This window comes from Primulina tabacum, chromosome 8 (genome assembly GCF_025594145.1).
Source record: "Primulina tabacum isolate GXHZ01 chromosome 8, ASM2559414v2, whole genome shotgun sequence".
Lineage (NCBI taxonomy): Eukaryota > Viridiplantae > Streptophyta > Magnoliopsida > Lamiales > Gesneriaceae > Primulina > Primulina tabacum.
The window spans coordinates 35,550,525-35,571,133 of NC_134557.1; the positions used below are offsets into that span (position 1 = coordinate 35,550,525).

A 20,609-nucleotide genomic window follows, 5' to 3' on the forward strand; every position below is an offset into this window, starting at 1 on the left:
TTTCTACTCAAAATATTATTTCTTCTTTTTGGTTAAAGAATCGCATTACATGCTTTTATATTTCATGTTCGCGTTGGGGCGATCATTTCTAACCTCTCTAGCACGACCGTTTCTATCAAGTGCTATTATTTTCTTAACTCCCGCGCTGGGATGATCAATTTTGACTGCCCTAACACCACACCTTATGTCTTGGATTCATCAATGTCCACTAGTTATAATATTTTTCTCACTTTTCCTAGAAATCAACCTGACACATGCAAATGAGGAGTCACCCAAATACACAATTTATAAAATAAAATCCAGTGATCAATAAAATAAAATTACGTAGTAACATACTCAAAACAACGTGAAATAACACGTAAAATCGACACCTATCAGTATATTTTGCCACTACTCACTTAAAAATTGACATGTTTATCCATTTACCAACTGGAGTATCATTTATCCTATTCAGTTGTTCATTACCTATAACCGGCTTCAACTCTTCCATATTTTTTTACAATAAGCAGAGGAGCATCGTGAAAATACTACATTCTCAATATTGATCAACTCAAGATCATCAATTATTTCCTCTCTATCAGTACAGTTCTAATATTTAAAAAATATATGAAAATATTACCATTATCACAGTTTCAAATATACAATCAAAAGAACAAAACCATCAAATTTGGGAACAATATGGTATGAATTTATAAAAATTGCTCTTTTGTTCACTTACCATTATCACACTATCTAGTATATAATCTCAAGAACAAAAACATCAAATTTCAGAACAATATAGTAGCATTTAGAAAGATTGAGATTTTGTAACCAAGATATACTTTTACATTTTCATGATATATCAATCATCAAACGAAATTATGGCCATAGAGAGATTTATCACACTCATTCAGTCATTTCAAATGAATAATTATTCCATTGAAGAGGACAAATTAATAAAAATAAACCACATAACAAATTAAAGAATGACCTAAATATTGGTGATAAACAAATAACAAAAACAAAATAAAACGAATTTATGAACTTACAAAGACTATTCAAGCATTTCAAATAAATACTCTAATGTGACAACATAAAATTTATAAAGTAATTTCTTATCAAAAAACAAAACCCTACAAAGTGGGAATAAAATAATTAAATTCACAAATTGTAACAAATAATTACGAACTTAAGAATACTTATTCAATCAAATAAAACATAACAAACTATGTAAACAAAAAAAGTAGAAATACATTTGAAACAAAAACCTAAAAAATTGTGACAAAACGAACACGATCAGATTGAAAAAATAGGAAAAATTTGATCGTCAACATGCTAAACTTTTTAGTTTATTGCGAAAAAGAACATATTTCGGTTGATTTCTAGAATATGTTACAGATTTCAAGCAAACAAATTCGAATCCTTTTTTGGATTTTTTTTTTCTTTCGACGATTCCAAACCCTTATCAACATCTAACACTTCGTTTATTCTAGAAGATTTTTGTCCCTTCGTCATCGTTGAAGATGACCTCTATTATTAGCAAGCTTGTTGTCGGAGATCAATGTCTTCTATCGTGCAAGAGGCAGTTGTTTCAACGAGTGAAAATAACTCTTTCATGGTATTCTACCTTCAATTAATTATTGAAATATTTAAATAAAGAGTATTGTTGGGTTTGAAAAGAAATTGATGGTATTTTCGTGTTAAGGATTTATTGATCATTTCCCAAAAAAAAAACATGAATCACATAAAAATCAAATTTTAGACCACATATTGCTCTCAAGCTTGAGCAAGCGCCACGTCATCATCTTCCACTTCCACCAAGAAACATAGACGCAAACTCGGTTCCATGTCATTCATGGCGTTGAGTGTGAGTTGTGGGATTGCTTCTCCTCTTTTCCTTCAACGGCCCGTTTACGATTCCAAGAACAAATGCAGAATCCCAACCTTTTTCGCTCGAAATTCCAGTACTACTGGGTTTGAGTCCAGCTCCAAAGGTAATGGCTACACCTCTCCAGCAACAATCACTCAAAATCAGACCTTTACAGGTTCCTTCTTTCTTTATCTTCCCTTCTCACTCATGCAAGAACGTTGTTGTCCAGTGTAAATTTAGATAATGTGGTTTTGGGAATCATGTTTTTACCCGACGTGGTGTGTTGAGTTGTTGCTATGGATTGAATTGCAGGGATGTTGATGATAGCCTCGAAGAGCTTAAGAAACCATAATTTTAAGGATTTAAATTCTTGGATAGGTCCTTTTTTGTTTATAGACTGGTTAAACGAGAGAAAAGATCATGAAGCTCGGTTTATTTTGTCCAAGAATGGGGCTTTCGTGATGTGATTCGTTTTGTTGAATTTTCAGAGTTTTAGTTGTGTCATTGCATTTGATAGTATGATATCGAATGCATTTATCGCCCTCTTAAATTTCCCGGAGGATTAGAACATTTTAGTTTACTAATAACAAGGAACTTTTAATGTAGAGTTTCTAGCTTTGCTAATGTTGGAATTATTTCAATTTGAATGTTGGTAATTCATTGTTCTTTCATTTCACGGATATCACTTGAAGTTGTTGGAGTTTTTATTTGCTTGTATGGTAGTATACTTTCCAAATAGAAGTAAAAAACGCAGAGAAAGACAATGAAATCTGCATATTATTGATGAATCTGATGTTATATCATTTAAAGATTACAAGACAATGAAATCTGCATATTATTGATGAATATGATGTGATATCATTTAAAGATTACAGCAGGAAGCAATCCCGTAAATTAAGGAAACAAGAAAATATTATCCTATTGTTCTAATTCTAAAAGTATAAAATATCCTATCAAATCTTCTAATTCTATCTCAATCGATATTTACACAAATATAGACAATTAAAATATTTTCTATAAACAATTTAAAACTTTTCTACTCTCTCTCAGACTCGGCTATAGATGTTGATGGGGCCAAGTTTGCCAATAAGAAACTCAAGAGTCTGTTCCGTTAATCCTTTCGTAAGAAGATCTACAAGTTGGTGGGATGTAGGCACATATTCAATACAAAGGACGCCTTTATCCACTTTTTCCCTAACAAAGTGTCGATCCACTTACACATGCTTGGTTCGGTCATGGTGAACAGGAATGTGAGCTATGCTGATTGTTGACGTATTATCACAATACACTTTCATATGACCTTCAAACTGAATCTTTAACTCTTCCGTCACCCTTTTTATCCAGATTAGTTCGCATACCCCATGAGCCATAGCCCTATATTCTGCTTCAGCAAAGCTTCTTGCGAAAACTGTCTGTTTTTTGCTTCGCCATGGTACTAAATTCCCCCATATCATCGTATAGTACCTAGTGGTTGACTTTTGATCGTTGATGGAGCCATCCCAATCCGCATTGGTGAAAGCCTTCACACTTCGATCATTAGTCTTTGTGAAGAATAATCCTCTCCTAGGAGTTTGCTTCAAGTATCTCAGGATTCGATATCCAGCATTGAGGTGACCTTGACATGATGAATGCATGTATTGGCTTACTAAGCTCATTGCAAAGGCAATATCAGGACAAGTGTATAAGAGATAGATGAGTTTTCCTACTAGGCGTTGATAGCTTCCTTTATCAACCGGTCTGATCTTCCTTCAATAAATTTTGCTTCATCTCCCAATTCAATTGGGGTTTTGTTTGGTTTGCATCCCAACATACATGTTTCTTGTAGAAGATCTAAGGTTTATTTTCTTTGAGAAACTGAGATACCCTGTTTGCTTCTAGCAATTTCCATTCCTAGGAAATACTTCAGGGCTCTGAGATCTTTAATTTCGAATTCTCTTTGCCTTCATCATCTTGATTTTTTCCATTTCTTCATCGTCATTTCCGGTTAGAATGGTGTAATCGACGTAGACTATAAGAATGGTTATGCTTCTTTTTGTAGAGTGTTTGATAAAGAGTGTGATCGGCTTGTCCTTGAACATATCCAAGCCCCTATATTACTTTGGAGAATCTGTCAAACCATGCTCAAGGAGACTATTTCAGCCAATAGAGTGATTTTTTGAGCTTACACACTGTTTTTACCCCTAGTTCTTCAAATCTTGGAGGTTGACTCATATAAACTTCTTCATCAAGTTCTCCACTTAGAAATGCATTCTTTATATCAAGTTGATGCAGAGGCAGGCCATTCAAGGTTTGCTGCCAGGGATAAAAGTATTCTAATAGTATTTATTTTGGCAACAAGAGCGAAAGTCTCAGTGTAATCAATCTCATACGTTTGAATGAAGCCTTTGGCTACCTTTATGTCTTTCAACAGAACCATCTGCCTTATACTTGACTATGAAGACCCATTTGCAGCTCACGACGTTTTTTTCTGGAGATCATTCTACCACGCTCCAGGTATTGTTTTGTTTCAAGGCACACATTTCTTCGAGAACTGCAGTTTTCCACTCAGGGATGGATGATGCCTCCGTGATAGACTTGGGAATCAATATATTGGATATTTTCGAGGTAAAAGCACGAAAGGAAGGTGAGAGATTAGATTATGACCCAAACTTGGAGATAGGATGCTTGGTACACAATCTTAAACCTTTTCGTATTGCAATTGGTAAGAACAATATCTGATTTTTCTAGAGGCTAAGGATTTACCACCAATTCCTCTTCATGGCTGTAACTAGGATTCACAAGTTTTTTGTTAGTTTGAGGTTTGACTCTTCTTAAGTAGCTTGAATTTCTTGCTGACTCCTTGAAACTCCCCTTGTTTCCGATTTTCCTTCGTGATTTGGAGTGGAATCATTGTTTGAAGTGGAAGTATCATGGGTTTGAGATGATCACACGAAGAAATGGCTGTGAGAATAACTGTGGTATCGATAGTGGTATCAGGCAAGGGAAGAATGTCCCAAGAACAACGAGCTTCATCGTGAATGGGATTATTTCCCCCTGAAGGGAAATTGAGGGAAATAGGGTGTGTCTTCGAAAAAGGTTACATCGCATGAGACATTTTTTTTGGTGCGAGGACAATAACAACGATAACATTTCTGAGTTAGAGAGTACCCGAGGAAGACGATTTTTAAAGCTCGAGGATCAAGTTTACTGCGATGATCAGCATGAACGTGTACAAACATTGTGCAGCCAAATGTTTTTAAATGTAGGTCATGGGATTGGGAAAGACGCCGATATGTATTTTGGTGGAGAGAAAGGAGTATTTGAAAAAATAGTGAGCGACTTGGAAGGCTATTTATGAGGTAGGCAACTGTAAGAATGGCATCACCCCACAAATATTTTGGGACGTTCATGGTAAACATGAGGGAACGAGCTACTTCCAAGAAGTGACGGTTATTCCTTTCAGAAACTTAATTTTGTTGTGGAGTATCCACACATGAACTTTGGTGTATAATTCCGTGTTCCAACAAATAGTTTCCCAAGATGGAGTTAAAATATTATTTTCAATTATCAGTGCAAAGAATGCGGATATCGGTTTGGAATTGAGATTGTGTTATCTTATGAAAGATTTTAAATGTTTTGGCTGGTTTCAAATTTGTCACGAAGAAGATAAACCCATGTATGATCATCAATGAAAGTTGGAACCATATTTTTTCATGGGACGTGGTGATTTGTGATGGCCCACATGTCACTGTGAATTAAAGTAAATGGAGCATAAGGAGTATATGGGATAGGAGAAAAAGAAGAACGGATATTCTTAGCTAACTGACACTTCACATTGCCATGAATTAGGAGTTTTATTACTAAACAAAGACGGAGACAGATGCTTTAAATACGAAAAACTAGGATGGGCAAGTTTGTAATGCCATGACGTTATTTTCCTATCACTAGAATTGGAATAAGCAGAAGTAACAAGAGACATCAAGGATCATGGACTGCCTAATGAAGTATCCTCGAAGTAGTAGAGTCCATGAATCCTAACATTGCCAATCGTCATCCCCGAAGGTAAGTCCTGAAATTGACATGACAGTAGTAGAAATTTAGCAACACAATGATTATCAAGTGTGATTTTGCTAACAGATATCAAATTGCATTTCAAAGCAGGGACATGAAAAACAGATTTGAGAGTAATATGTGGAGATAATTGGATATTGCCAATGCCAGCAACAAGAGTTAAAGACCCATCAGCATTTTCACAGTGGTTCGACAAGAACAAGGAAATGATGAACAAAATAAACGTGACTACCTGTCATATGATCCGAGGCCCCCAAATCAATATCCAAGGGTCTGCAATAGGAGGAAATGAAGAATTTTATCAGATTGAAGAACTGAGCATGACCCGATGGTGGAGCTGGATGGAGGATTTATTTACCCCTGAGTTATGAGCCGCCAGTATTCCTCGATCTGAGCAATCTGCTCTTTGCTAAATAGGGCAGAGACACCCGCTGGAATAGTGTTCTCTTGGCTGGATTGAGTGTGAAATCCTCGGCCATCAGATTTTTTCCAAGTTACCAATTACTGGTTTACCGTAGATGTCCCAGCATTTGTCTTTTGTATGGCCTGGTTTGTTACAGAGTTCGCACCAAGGACGTCTGCTTGATTGTGGTCCTTGTGCAGGCTGCTTGTTGGACACTTAAGCTGATGCTTCAGGGGCTGACAGAGGTTGATCGATATCATCAGCAAGCATCACCTTGCGGCAGACCTCCTCACGTCGAACTTCTGCAAATGCATCTTCGGGAGAAGGGAAAGGATTGCGGGCAACAATCCTGCCACCAGGTTCCGATCAAGGCCAGCCAGAAAATCGAGCACCCTTTCTTTTTCAAGATTCTGGATTTGGTGCTGCACGTAACACAAGTGGATTGATCATCAAGAAAAAGGTCCAACTCCTGCCACAAATCTTGAATTTTAGTGAAATATTGGGTTACAGATTTTGACCCTTGCTTCATTTCTTTGAGTTTGGACAGAATTTCAAATATTTGAGCGCATTTTCGAGATCCAAGTACATGCGACGGGCTGCGTCCCAAACATATTTTGTTGTCTGGAACCATAGATAGCGATGCCTTATCTGTGGTTCCATGGAGTCGATCAGCTCACAATAGAATTTTTAGCCATCCAGATTTTATACGATCGGTCAGATTGCTTGGGAGAAGGAAGGTCTCCAGTGAGATAACCCAATTTTCCACGTACATTGTAAGTAGTTCTTTCCGTCGAGCTTGTGTGCCATAATATGAAGAGATGAAAGATCGCTCCCGGACAGAGGTGCGATCGGAGCTGGAGTGTTGTTGCTGACAGCCACTGTCGAGGAAGAAGAGGAATCGGACTTTGTTAACATCCTGTCAAATCTTCTAATTCTATCTCAATCAACATTTACAAAATAAACGAATAAAATCTTTTCTATAAACAACAACAATCTTTTCTACGGAAGTGTTACTAGTCTTCCATTGGTGAAATGATCTTGGGCTAAAACGATTGCTGCTATGAGTCTCAGAGCAAAACTTAGTGCAACAAGAATTCATATCCATGGCTGGGTTTCTAACTCCACCGCAATGATTTAATGTGACTGCAGAATGATGTGCAGGCAAACCCGAGGCAGATGTCGTTGTCATAGGAAGTGGCATTGCTGGTCTTTGTTGTGCATCACTACTAGCTAGGTATGGGCAAGATGTTTTGGTATTGGAAAGCCATGATTTACCCGGTGGTGCTGCTCATTCTTTTGAGATCAAGGGCTACAAGTTCGACTCTGGTCCATCTCTGTTCTCCGGTTTTCAATCAAGGGGTCCTCAGGCTAACCCTCTAGCTCAAGTATGTTTCGTATTTTTTCACTTCAACCTTTTAGTCTGTTGTAGTGATGGATGCTGCATGACTACCGATTAAAGTTTGTGATTAGCTGAATCTATTTTTCTCCAAAAGCCAAAAAAATCCACTGCTTTATTGATATGTTAATCAAACATTAAACTCGATATATTCATGAAATGGTCTTCTTCTCAATTATTTGAAGGTCCTTGATGCATTGGGTGAATCATTTCCCTGTGCAACCTATGATTCATGGATGGTATACATACCTGAAGGTGATTTCTTATCTCGGATCGGTCCAACAGAGTTTTTGAAGGTGAACTTATTGATTTTCTTTTCAGCTAGTGCTTGTACCATAAATCAGAGCAATTTGAAAACCTTTCGGTTATATGCTTCCTTCCTGTTGTGTCCTTTCCCTCTTTAAGCATTGGGACAATTCTGCATATCGTCCACTTTGCCATAGAATGGAAACTCGTCATAAGTACACTTCAAACTTTGACAAGAGTCATTATCCATGTGCTTATGTTTTGTTAGGAATTTTGATTCTTAGACGTCGAGTTGTATTTAATAATGGAACGATCAGAATAATCCTTTTGGAGACAATATCTGATGGTGAAAGTAAAAACCAAGGATAAGAAAGATGATACTGCTGAGATGATGCTTTCGCACAGTTTGCTTTTGTTATAATTGATTATTAGGCGGAAAGTGAAAGCAATTGATAAGGATGCAAGTAACGAATGATACTTGTCAAATGATTGTGGGATGTCTTGTCTATTCTTTGAATGTGCATGGAATCAAAAGACTCGTATTTGTCTGTAGTAGTGATGATATTCATGTCAATCTATTTGACATGTAGCACTAGATTGTAAAAAAATCCATATTATTTCTGTATTATTCTTCAGGATTTACAGACATATGCTGGTCTGGATGCTGTACGAGAATGGAGAAAACTTCTTGTGAGTATGTTTTGTTTCATGACATGTTATTTTTGAATTTTAGATGGTTGAGACAGATCCTTAAATAGTTAAATTTCTAAAACTCTATTACCTAGATTTTGTTTACTAATATACTTTTAATGCATCTTTGCATTATGTTCTTTATAGGATGCTGTACTTCCACTGTCTACAGCTGCAATGGCTCTTCCTCCTCTATCAATCCGAGGTGATTGGGGTGTTCTTTCTACTTCTGGTGCTAGATATGCCCCATCTCTCTTAAAATCCATCGTTCAAATGGGACCTCGGGGAGCTCTTGGTGCCACAAAGCTTCTCAGACCCTTCTCAGAAGTAATGGACTCTTTGGAGCTGAAAGATCCTTTTGTACGCAACTGGGTGGATCTTCTGTCCTTTTTGCTAGCTGGAGTGAAATCTGATGGCATACTGTCAGCAGAGATTGTGAGCATTTTCTCCTTAAATTCCAAGTAGTATTCTTCAGCTGTATGGCGCCCTTTTGTTTTGGGAGATTGCTCTACGATAGATTCATCCTTTTTTTGGGCATTAAACTTGTATTAGATTGCATGATATCTTTTATGAAGTATGTAACAGAGAGTAACCGCGACTGTATCCAAATGTTATATATAGTGTAAATCATGCAACTCAAATCTTTTAGACTATATAGCAATTCAGGTGCCACAATTTAATCCATGTGCCATGTAGGGTGCCATACGAGTGAGCATGGGAATTATTGGTCTCCAACTACATAGGATTTGGCACCCCATATGTTTGGTGCTTCAACTCCATAAACTCTATCACTCTAAACCTTGTTGATCCGGTTGTTTGTCTTTACGCTATTTCTCTAAAGAAGACAATCTTTGAATCTTGTGTCAGTAACATGAGTGAGTTTTGATGAACATCAGATGTAATTATCCTCATACCTTTTTTCAGATATACATGTTTTCCGAATGGTACAAACCAGGATGCTGTTTAGAGTATCCTCTAAATGGAAGTGGAGCCATCGTTGATGCTCTTGTCCGAGGTCTTCAGAAGTTCAATGGTCGTCTCTCTCTTAGAAGTCATGTGGAGAATATCATTGTTGAAAATGGTCGAGCTATTGGAGTAAAACTAAGAGGCGGACAAGTGCGTAGAAAATTTAAAGTATAAACAAATTGTGAATCAGCTAGATTATTCTCTTTAACATATTACATTATTGTTTTTTAAAAAATATATATATATCTTTCATTCAGTTTGTTCGTGCTAAAAAGGCAGTTGTCAGCAATGGATCTATGTGGGACACGCTGAATCTGTTGCCTGTGGAAGCTATTCCTGAGTCTTATCAGGAGAAGGTTAAAGCAACCCCACAATGTGAATCTTTTATGCATCTACATTTGGGTTTTGATGCTGAGGTGAGTTCTATGAGATCTCCACTAATTTGTGATTCTGACGATGTGTTCACCAAAAATAATAGGATAGTATCAGATAAATGAATATGTTCGCGTATTTTACATGCACTATAAATGGAAGAGTCTGGATTTCAAGTCCTCTAAAACCAACTACCATGGCTTGGCTAATCGACACTCTCTGGTTGAGTACAGGGATTGACTGCATATTTTGGTAGTACTATCATTATGACTGCTTCTACCAAATCTTCCTCATTCTGGTGTGCTCATTATTGTCCCAAATAAATATTTCAACGAATAGGGTATACGTGAAGACCTGGAAATCCATCACATTGTCGTTAATGATTGGGAAAGAGGGGTCGATTCTGATCAGAATGTCGTTTTAATATCTGTTCCCAGTGCACTGAGTCCAAATCTTGCACCAAAAGGGAAACATATTTTGCATGCCTATACACCTGGAACTGAGCCATTCGAGCTCTGGGAAGGGCTGGATCGTAGAAGCAGTGAGTACAAGGAACTCAAGGCTCAAAGAAGTGAGGTAATTAATTATTCTGACTGATTCACTACCCTAATCCATTATTGTTAAACGAACAGGGATATTTTCATATCTTCCAACAATAATATTTGCAATTCACAACCATTTGAGTTTCAATCCAGTTAGTCTAACATTAGCCTTTTCATTGGTTCTATGAAATGTTGTGGATGATTTACTTGGTTGACACTGTCAAGAATGCCGATGTCTAGTTTAACCTTCGTTCTATATCTTCTTAAGTTGGCTGGCATTGCTGACGATAGTTGTGAACTCTCTACTCTATTTTCTTTAGTCATTGAATATACTTCTGACCAATTTTCTCTACTCCTATTATTGAAACAAAGCATCCCTTAAAAACGTCTTATATTCTAGGTAATGTGGAAGGCCGTAGAACGAGCTCTTGGACCAGGTTTCGATCGCGAAAAATGTGAGGTGAAGTTGGTTGGAACCCCATTAACACACAAAAGGTTTCTTCGTCGCAACAGAGGAACGTACGGTCCAGCTATAAAAGCTGGTAAGGGCTCGTTTCCTGGACATTCGACTCCCATTTCGCAACTCTTCTGCTGCGGGGATTCAACTTTTCCAGGCATAGGTGTGCCTGCAGTTGCTGCCAGTGGTGCCATCGTTGCGAACACACTAGTCTCTGTGTCTCAGCATTCTCAACTTCTTGATGCCGTGGGAATATAGAGTCGATTCTTATGGGTGTCCGCATCTTTTCTTGGCTTAAACTATGTATCTACACACAAGGCGCAACATGTCCAGCACATTACTATTTTTTTCAAAAGTGCACTAAGATATTTTACATCTAAACTACATATAAATTTATTTTCTTTCTATAAAGAAGGTGAAGATGGTCATTATGCATTATACTTCAATTAATTGAATAATTTGTGTTAAAAAAATGTATTTCGTGCTGAAAAAACAAGCTGGCAAACACAATGAATTTTTCTCAGTTGCTGAAGAAATACAAGTAGTCCTTGAATATGAGTTGATGGGGCCATATTACAAATAAGATAAAGTTGATAGACCAATTAAACATTTAATTTTGTGGACAGTATGATGATTCATAGGTCAATGATTGTTATCAAAACACTAAAATATTATTTTTTTTTATGCATGATTTTGAAGGGTTCTCTATTAGATGGATCAATTTTATTTAATTTAGAATACGTCTTTCACAAGACGGTCTTTCGTAAGGCGGACGGATTAATTATATCGATATTTACAATAAAAATTAATGTATTTGACATAAAAAGTAATATTTTTTTGTGGATGACCCATATTGAATATCTGTTTCACAAAATTGACCTGTGAGACCTGCTCACATGAGTTTTTGTGTTTAATTTACATGTATAGTATTCCATATATTTTGATATTAAACACATGAGTTTTTGTGTTTAAATTTTGTATTTAAATTTTATTCCCTTCTATTTTATTTTAGCTATTTATAGGGAATAAAGTCTCTTATTTCTCCGAACCCCACTAATCATTTAATTTTTTTTTTTTTAAAAAAAATTGTTCTTGGTGTGGTCCTGCAGTTTTGTGTCTTTTACAAATATAAAAGGAAACGAAGAAAAAATGGCAAAGAACTTGTGGTGTTTTTTCCCACTTTGAAGATAAAGTTATTCTCGATTGGACCAACAAAGGTTCCTAGCTTCAATTGACCATTCTAAGGTGTAATTAGGCCTACTCTAATTAGATGGTCTTGACTCTTGAGGCATAAAATCATGAAATTCCCAGCTTCGTTTGGTTGGAGTGGCATTATAACTTTGATTTAGGGCGAAAACTTGTGTGAGTCGGTCTCACGAGTCGTATTTTATGGGACGGATATCTTATTTGGGTCATCCATGAAAAAATATTTTATAACTGGTTTAGGGCGAAACTTATGTGAAACGGTCTCACGGGTCGTATTTTGTAGACGAATATCTTATTTGGGTCATCTATGAAAAAATATTACTTTTTTATGCTAAGAGTATTACTTTTTATTGTGAATATCGGTAAGGTTGACCCACCCGTCTCACAGATAAAGATTCGTGAAACCGTCTCACGAGAGATATACTCTTGATTTAGAGGAGAAAAGAAAAACAAAAAACAAAAATCCAAACCCAAAAAACAGACAAACGAACCGAAAACAAATTTTTCTAATTTTTTTTATAAATATTAAAAAAGAATTTTTTATGGTCATGTTTTCCTATAATATATGTTAGAACGAATTGGTCGAAAAAATTGAAGTTTAATTAAATGTATTTTTGTTTATTATACATTTTTAGTTGATTATTATTTTTTTAATTCATTTAGACTTTATCTTAAATATTTTAAAAAACTAACTAAAAATATATGGGTTATAATTTATAGTATATGATACCTCCATAAAGATCCGGATCATGTATCAAACCGGGATATTAAGGGATAGTTCAGATCAGAGATGACGTGCCGGTTACTTTTATCACAGCCCGGGAACTTCTTCTCTTCCCAGGCAGTCAAGAACCCGGGCTCATGTACAAGAACCCGGGCTCTCATGTACAAAGCATCCGGGCACTTCTCTTCCCGAGTAACCTCGAGAATTGCACCACACCCGAGTATGATTGATATAGGTTGTCTATTCTGTCAGAACCACTTGAGCTTGGAGTGTCCTAGAAGTCATCAGAAGCTATAAGTATGGGCAGCCGACTTGTCATACTTAGTAGGTGGCACAAGAATCGAGGTACCTACCCCATTTTTCTACTATAAATAGCAGGTATTAGTGTCATTTATAGGGGCTGGATTCCGAAATCTTTGAACTCTTAAGCACTTACATATTTTCTCTCAAATATTCTTTGTGTTCATCTGAAAACCTGCTGACTTTAGCATCGGAGTGGCTACGCCGGACATCCCTCCGGCGCCCATCCACGAGTTACTTTCTTGTTTGCAGGTGTTAATCCAAGCCATTACCTTCATTCAAATTCTCAAACACTATAAATTACTGATTTGATCCGTTGGAGCCCCTTACCCGGCTCATCCGTTTCAGCGAGGTCACATCATTGGCGCCGTCTGTGGAAAACTTGAGACTAAGACGTTGATATGGCTCATACGCGAAGAACTAACCAGGATAATTCCCGGGTTAAGAGTGATAATGCGCGTACTTCGGGACAAGGTGGTGGTGGTGCTCCTCCCACAGGACCTAATCTTATTACCACGACCCCGGAGGATTTGGCTAGAATGATCTGTGAAGCGGTGGATAAGGCCATGGCCCGTAGAAATCATTCACGCCAGGCTACTCCTCCAAGAGAAGAGCAGGAGAATGAGCAGGAGCAGCAGCAGGAGTTGAGGGAGGAGGAGGAGATGAGGAGAGAGGACGAGGAGTCTAGTGCTGGGTCCAAATCCCCAACTGTAGCGGAGGAATTGTTGGAACTAAGACAGAAGATGAAGGTCCTGGAAGGGCAGTTGGAGAGCCGGAGTACTTCCCGGGAAATCGCCAAAGGATGCCCATTTGCTGAAGCCATTGTCCGGGAACCCCTTCCCGGGAACTTCAAATCTGCCAAAATAAAGGATTACGATGGCAATGCAGACCCCGAGGAGCACCTGGCCAGGTTTGAGAATATGGCCATGTTACATTGTTACACTAATCGAATCAAGTGTAAGGTGTTCTTGACAACATTGGTAGATTCTGCTCAGAGGTGGTTCGAGGGATTGGCTCCTCAAAGCATCTATTCTTTCAAAGACTTTCAGAAGGTGTTATCACACCACTTCAGCAGTAGCAAGAAATACAAGAAGACTGCTTTTAGTCTTTTTGAGGTCAAACAGAGCCCGAAGGAGAGTTTAAGAGCTTACATCAGAAGATTCAATAGAGTGGCTCTGGATGTTCCTACTTGTGCCACTGAAACAAAAACGACTGCATTCACCCAAGGCTTGAGGGAGGGTGAATTTTTCAAGTCATTAACCAAGAAAGTGCCCGGAGACTTCGAGGACTTATTATCCCGGGCAGAAAAATACATCAATATGGAGGAGGCCCAGAAGCAAAAGAGGGAGGTTGTGAGGAAGGAAAGAGAGGACCGGGTGTCTAAGCCCGAGGAGAAGGGACAGAGGAGGGGTAATCCAGGGCACTTTTCTCACCACGTGCCTCTAAAGATTGCTCGAGAGAGGGAGGTGCAGGAATACAGTAGAGATCTGGCCCCGGATTTTCAAGCAGCCCGGCCTGAGAAGAGACTGAGGACTGCAAAACATTGAAGGGAGACTATGTCTTACCTTCTGTCCCGGAGCCTAGTCAAGCCAATAAGAGACCGAGATTGCCTCCCTGGACATCTCGACAGCCAGGGTCCAGTACTCGAGGAAGAGGTACAAGAAGTAATCCGAGGAGTGAGCCCGGGAGAAAGGAGAGAACCTGAGCCGGAGAGAAAGAAGAATTCGCCCCCTGCCATGGGGTTGATTAAAATGATATTAGGAGGCTCCACTGATGGAGACTCCAATCGGTCAAGGAAGTCAAGGAGTAGGAAGGATTGTATGGAAGTGGAGGGGGTGAGGAGAGATGAGGCGGTTATCAGTTTCGGCCCGGAATATTTAAAAGGGGTTAATCTACCCCATAATGACGCCCTGGTTGTCCAAGCCCGGGTAGCCAATTATGATATTTTGAGAGTCTTCGTGGACTCGGGCATCTCTGTTAATGTTATCTTTAAAGATGTGGCATTCCTGGGGAGGCCAGCTATGAACGAATTAAAAGCTGTGGCATCCATCTACAACCAGAAGATCAAATTTCCTGTAGGAGCCCGGGTAGGAGAAGTCCAGGGGAGATCAGCCTTCTTCCCGAAAATGCTATGTGGAAGCAGTTTGGGCTGATCAGAGCAAAACCAGGAGGGAAGGGATGAAAGCGAGAGTTGATGAAGTGGTAGGAAGAATAGTGGAGAAGGGGGAAGTACATTTTGTGGCAGAGGAGGAGCATGAAATGATAGAAGTCGGACCAAGGCAGCAAATCCGGGTGGCTTGGGACCTCAGTGCATCCACCCGGGTTAGTTTGATCAATTGTTTAAAAGCTAATATTCATGTGTTTGCCTGGTCCCAATTGGAGTTGACATGGGATCTCGCCCCTGATATCGTAGCATCAATTGAATATTCTCCCGGGATCTAACCCGGTGAAACAGAAGAAGAGGCACTTTGGTCCTGAAAAGGACAAAGTTATTGATGAACAGGTGAAAGATCTGCTGAAAATCGGCCACATTCGAGAAATTCAATTTTCTACATGGCTTTCGAATGTGGTGCTGGTACCTAAGTCCACCGAGAAGTGGAGAATGTGCGTAGATTTCCACGACCTCAACAAAGCTTGCCCCAAAGACCATTACCCACTGCCCAGGATTGACGAACTGGTAGATTCCACCTCGGGCTTTGAACTGCTGAGTTTCATGGATGCTTACCAGGGATATCATCAAATTCCCTTGGCCAAGAGTGATCAAGATAAAGCCAGCTTCATCACCTCGGGAGGTACATTTTGCTATGTTGTATTGTCTTTCGGTTTAAAGAATGCAGGGGCTACTTACCAGCGTCTCATGGACAGAGTCTTTGAGAAGCAACTGGGCCGGAATGTGGAGGTATGCGTGGATGATATCCTGGGCAACTCTAAAGAGGTGGCACATTTCATCGTTGATCTGGAGGAAACCTTTGCCACTCTAATGCATTACGGGATAAAGCTCAACCCTGCCAAATGCATTTTTGGTGTAAAGAGTGGCAAGTTTTTGAGTTTCATAGTGACCGACCGGGGGATTGAGGTAAATCAGGAAAAAGTCAAGTCCGTGTTGTGCATGTCATCTCCTCGATCGGTCAAAGAAGTACAGAAGCTGACCGGGAGGATTGCTTCCCTGTCTCGATTTATATCCCGGTCAGCACAGAGGAGTTATCCTTTCTTTCAGGTCCTAAGGAAGGCCCAACAATTCGGGTGGGATGAGAAATGTGAACAGGCCTTCCAGGACTTGAAGATTCACCTTGCAGAGCTCCCTGTATTGGTGAAGCCGGAGCCCGGGGAAAAGCTATTCGTTTATCTGTCTACTACGGAGTATGCTGTTAGCTCGGTTCTAATAAAAGAAGAAGGCTCTGATCAAAAGCCTGTCTACTATGTCAGCCATGCTCTAAGAGGCCCCGAGCTCTGTTACAGTGAAATAGAGAAGATTGCTTTGGCCTTGATCATGACCACCAGAAGCTACGACCTTACTTCCTGTCACATCAAATCATTGTTCTTACCAATATTCCTCTTGGCAGGATCATGACTCATTCAGAAGTATCCGGACAGATGATCAAGTGGACAGCAGAGCTGGGAGAATATGACATTGAATACAAGCCTCGGGTTGCAATCAAAGCGCAAGCCTTATCAGATTTCTTATCCGAGATGGTTCAACCCGAGGAAGAAGAAGTATGGAGAGTGTTTGTGGATGGGGCGTCTAGCCTTGCTGGGTGTGGAGTAGGGATTGTAATAATATCTCCCCCATGAGAAAAGATTAAATTGGCACTAAGGATTGATTCACGGGTAACCAATAATGAGGTCGAGTATGAAACTGTCCTCGCCGGTATCCGAGCTGCCCGAGAGGTTGGAGCTTCCCAGATTATTCTATACTCTGATTCACAACTAATCACTCAACAGATAAAGGGCGTTTATGAAGCTAAGGATGACAGGATGCTCAAATATCTACAGCTCATTCAAGCCCAAGCAGAAACATTTGTGGATTGGAGTATTGAACAAATACCCCGGGAGGAGAATGGAGAGGCTGATGCTTTGGCAAAAATGGCTGCTTCACTAGCAGAATTCAGTACTCGGGAAGTCTTGCATGTTACCCGGTTGGTCCTTTCGGCCGAGGAAGAAATAGTACCCATATCCGAGGACTCCTGGATGACACCATTGATCAAATTCATTAAAAATAAAGAACTGCCCGAGGATAAATCCCGAGCTCAAAAGATTAAGAGACAAGCTCCCATGTTTTCTCTCTTAAACAATGTCTTATACAGTAGATCATTCCAGGGACCATTATTAAAATGCTTATATGAGGGAGAAGTGAATTATGTCCTCCAAGAGATTCATGAAGGGCGCTGTGCTGAGCACCTTGGAGGGATAGCTCTGGCCCATAAGACAATCCTTGCCGGATTCTGGTGGCCAACTCTTTGCCAAGATTCAACCCGAGTGGTCCAGGCTTGTGAAAGGTGTCAAGACCACTCAAATTTTCAACATAGCCCGGCCACTCTTATGAAGCCTATTTGAGCATCTTGCCCCTTTGATCAGAAAAAATTCTTACTAGTGGTTGTAGATTATTTTTCTAAATGGGTGGAAGCTGAGCCCTTGGCCAAGATCACTGAGCAGGAAGTTTTGAAATTTCTGTGGAAAAACATAATATGCCGGTTTGGAGTACCCAGAAAACTGATCTCAGATAATGGAAGACAGTTTCAGGGCAAAGAGATTACATCATGGTGCCGGGAAATGAAGATCACCCAGTCCTTTACCTCTGTTGCCTATCCTCAAGCTAATGGCCAAACAGAGGTTGTGAATAGAATTATTATACAAGCATTGAAAACCAGGCTGCAAGGTAAAGGGAAGGATTGGGTGGATGAATTACCTAGTGTTCTCTGGGCATACAGAACCACTCCCCGGACACCTACTCAAGAAACTCCTTTCAACTTGGTATATGGTTCTGAAGCAGTCCTTTTAGTTGAGATCGGGCAAATGTCTTCTCGGATAGAATCTTACCCGGACGACAATGATCAAAGCCGGGCCATGGAATTGGACTTAATAGAAGAAAAGAGAGACCGAGCATTCATTCGAATGGAATCATATCGCAGCCGGGTTATGAAATCATATAACAAAAGGGTTCGGATCCGAGACTTCCAAGTAGGGAATCTAGTCATGAAGAAAGTCAACCCAGCTGGGGAGGTTGGAAAACTGGAAGATCGGTGGGAAGGACCTTACAAAATCACTCGGAGGGTTAGCTCGGGATCTTTTTATCTCGAAGATACCCAAGGACGTTCTCTAAAAAGACCTTGGAATGTATTTAATTTAAAGAAGTATTATGCTTGAGAGATGTAGGAAGTTATAATGAAATGTCTATTTTCTCGGAGAAAAGTGTTATATATTGTTTCTTGTATCTTAACCCGGGATGTACCAAGCCTCGATTAGTTAAAAAGCCCAGGGCACTACACCCTGGCTCAAGGCACCACACCTCGACCATTCCCAAGTCCAGGGACATGCTCCCCGGCCCAAGGCTCCGTACCTTGGTTCTTAAAAAGCCCAGGGCACTACACCCTGGCTTGGGGCACCACCATTCCCAAGTCCCAGGGACATGCTCCCCGGCCCAAGGCTGCGTACCTTGGTTCTTAAAAAGCCCAGGGCACTACACCCTGGCTTGGGGCACCACATCTTGACCATTCCCAAGTCTCGGGACATGCTCCCCGGCCCAAGGCTCCGTACCTTGGTTCTTAAAAATCCCAGGGCACTACACCCTGGCTCGGGGCACCACACCTTGACCATTCCCAAGTCCTGGGACATGCTCCTTGGCCCAAGGCTCCGTACCTTGGTTCTTAAAAAGCCCAGGGCACTACACCCTGGCTCGGGGCACCACACCTCGACCATTCCCAAGTCCCGGGACATGCTCCCCGGCCCAAGGATCCGTACCTTGGTTCTTAAAAAGCCCAGGGCACTACACCCTGGCTCGGGGCACAACACCTCGACCATTCTCAAGTCTCGGGACATGCTCCCCGGCCCAAGGCTCCATACCTTGGTTCTTAAAAAGCCCAGGGCACTACACCCTGGCTCGGGACACCACACCTCGACCATTCCCAAGTCCCGGGACATGCTCCCCGGCCCAGGGTTTCTATACGCTGGCCATTCGTACAATGCAAATTTTTTGTGCCTTAACTTAAAAGGGTTTATATCTCGAGCATTTATGAAAATACAAGGATTATTATTCGGATTCAAAAGCTTAGCAGCCCGGCCACTTACTAAAGTTCCCGATTATTTCTCAACACTTATTCTGATTTATTGAGACGTGAACATTGAGATCATGTTAGAAAACCGGGTGCTGAATATATGGCAAGTTGTTATTACAAGAAGGGAGGAAGGAAATTAGGAATTTTCATTGATAAAGAGCCCTGAGGCCGAGAAGTACAAATTACAAAGAAATTAAAAGTACAAAATTATAATCCTATGCTAAAAAGCTATTCAAGTGGAGGGTTCCTCGGTTTCCTCGGGACCCTTCTCAGCTTCCTTATCAGCATCATCATCCTTGGGAAGGGAGTCGATGGCTTTGTCAATATCTGGGAAGCCCTTCCTGCCTGCCGGGATAAGGCCCTCTTCCTCAAACTGCTCCCGGCACTTCTCAAAGCCGACTTTGAAGTAGTTATACGATCTATCTTCAACAGCCGCTTAGAATTCCGCAGATTGAAGGAAGACAGTCCTCCATTTCTCTTGGGTCAGCTGTAAGAGCCTGAGCTTATCCTCAGAAACAACATCCCGATGTTGCTGTGTGCTGGCTTCATCCTCGAGATAACGAACTCGGGATTCCAGGAACGCAATTTGCCTCTGAGAGGCCTCCTACCGGGCCAAGCCTTCATCTCGAGCAAGCTGAGTTGAAACCAATTGTTGATTGTCCATTTCTAGAGAAGCTTGGAGACCGGCAGTTTTCTCCTCATGAAGCTTCTGAACCTGGGCAATCTCTCCTTGAAGATGGTAATGAATTTCTTGAGTCGCCCGGGCTTGCTGACCTTTTTTTTCTGGCCACTGCTGCCACCTCTTAAAAAGCCGAGACTATTATCTAGGCAGCCTGTACAAAAAAGAGTTAAAAAAAAGAGATAGAAGACAGAGCTTATAGACAGAAGCCGGTTTGATCCCTCCAGGAATCTAACGCTGGCAGGGGCACTTTTCAAGAATACCGTCTCAGCAGGGCTGAGTATCTGCTTGAGGCGCCTAACACCAGTGGCAGTAGCCCCCTCAAAAAAAATGTTAGCCTGAGTAGGCTGATCCGTTTGAGGGAGCTTTTGGCCGGGTTCATTTGAGGGTTGTTGGCAAAGGGAGTTGATTGAACAGACCGGGAGGTGCCCTGGCCGCCTTCGAGGACGATCAGCTC

The 20,609-nt window shown here is 40.5% G+C and overlaps 2 protein-coding genes across 3 annotated transcripts; both read left to right on the forward strand.

Annotated features, from left to right (window-relative positions):
- The first annotated feature begins 1,697 nt into the window (after window positions 1–1,697).
- On the forward strand, window positions 1,698–11,389 carry LOC142553969 (prolycopene isomerase 1, chloroplastic). Of its 2 annotated transcripts, none has more exons than XM_075664547.1 (9): window positions 1,698–2,024; window positions 7,464–7,687; window positions 7,884–7,994; window positions 8,581–8,634; window positions 8,782–9,069; window positions 9,559–9,768; window positions 9,858–10,016; window positions 10,312–10,548; window positions 10,915–11,389. In XM_075664547.1, exons 1-9 carry the CDS (start codon window positions 1,826–1,828, stop codon window positions 11,227–11,229), a joined length of 1,797 nt encoding a protein of 598 aa, XP_075520662.1. In that variant the 5' UTR covers window positions 1,698–1,825; the 3' UTR covers window positions 11,230–11,389. The 2 variants fall into 2 exon arrangements, with proteins under 2 accessions (XP_075520662.1, XP_075520663.1); XM_075664548.1 differs by having other exon boundaries at window positions 1,700–2,024; window positions 9,559–9,750; window positions 10,915–11,386.
- Window positions 11,390–16,768: 5,379 nt separating this feature from the next.
- On the forward strand, window positions 16,769–18,565 carry LOC142554707 (uncharacterized). The gene is made up of 4 exons (XM_075665377.1): window positions 16,769–16,972; window positions 17,144–17,680; window positions 17,777–18,077; window positions 18,192–18,565. The coding sequence occupies exons 1-4, from the start codon at window positions 16,769–16,771 to the stop codon at window positions 18,563–18,565; spliced, it is 1,416 nt and encodes a 471-aa protein (XP_075521492.1).
- The last annotated feature ends 2,044 nt before the right edge of the window (window positions 18,566–20,609 follow it).

What these genes read in the sequence shown, in the direction of transcription:
- LOC142553969 (XM_075664547.1), top strand. Translation starts at nt 1,826, where the DNA reads ATGTCATTCATGGCGTTGAGTGTGAGTTGTGGGATTGCTTCTCCTCTT. An exon ending in AGGCTAACCCTCTAGCTCAA is followed by an intron (nt 7,688 to 7,883) that starts GTATGTTTCGTA and finishes AATTATTTGAAG; the next exon opens with GTCCTTGATGCATTGGGTGA. An exon ending in AAGTGCGTAGAAAATTTAAA is followed by an intron (nt 9,769 to 9,857) that starts GTATAAACAAAT and finishes TCTTTCATTCAG; the next exon opens with TTTGTTCGTGCTAAAAAGGC.
- LOC142554707 (XM_075665377.1), top strand. Translation starts at nt 16,769, where the DNA reads ATGACTCATTCAGAAGTATCCGGACAGATGATCAAGTGGACAGCAGAG. An exon ending in CTGGGTGTGGAGTAGGGATT is followed by an intron (nt 16,973 to 17,143) that starts GTAATAATATCT and finishes ATCACTCAACAG; the next exon opens with ATAAAGGGCGTTTATGAAGC. An exon ending in ATTGAAAACCAGGCTGCAAG is followed by an intron (nt 18,078 to 18,191) that starts GTAAAGGGAAGG and finishes GTTCTGAAGCAG; the next exon opens with TCCTTTTAGTTGAGATCGGG.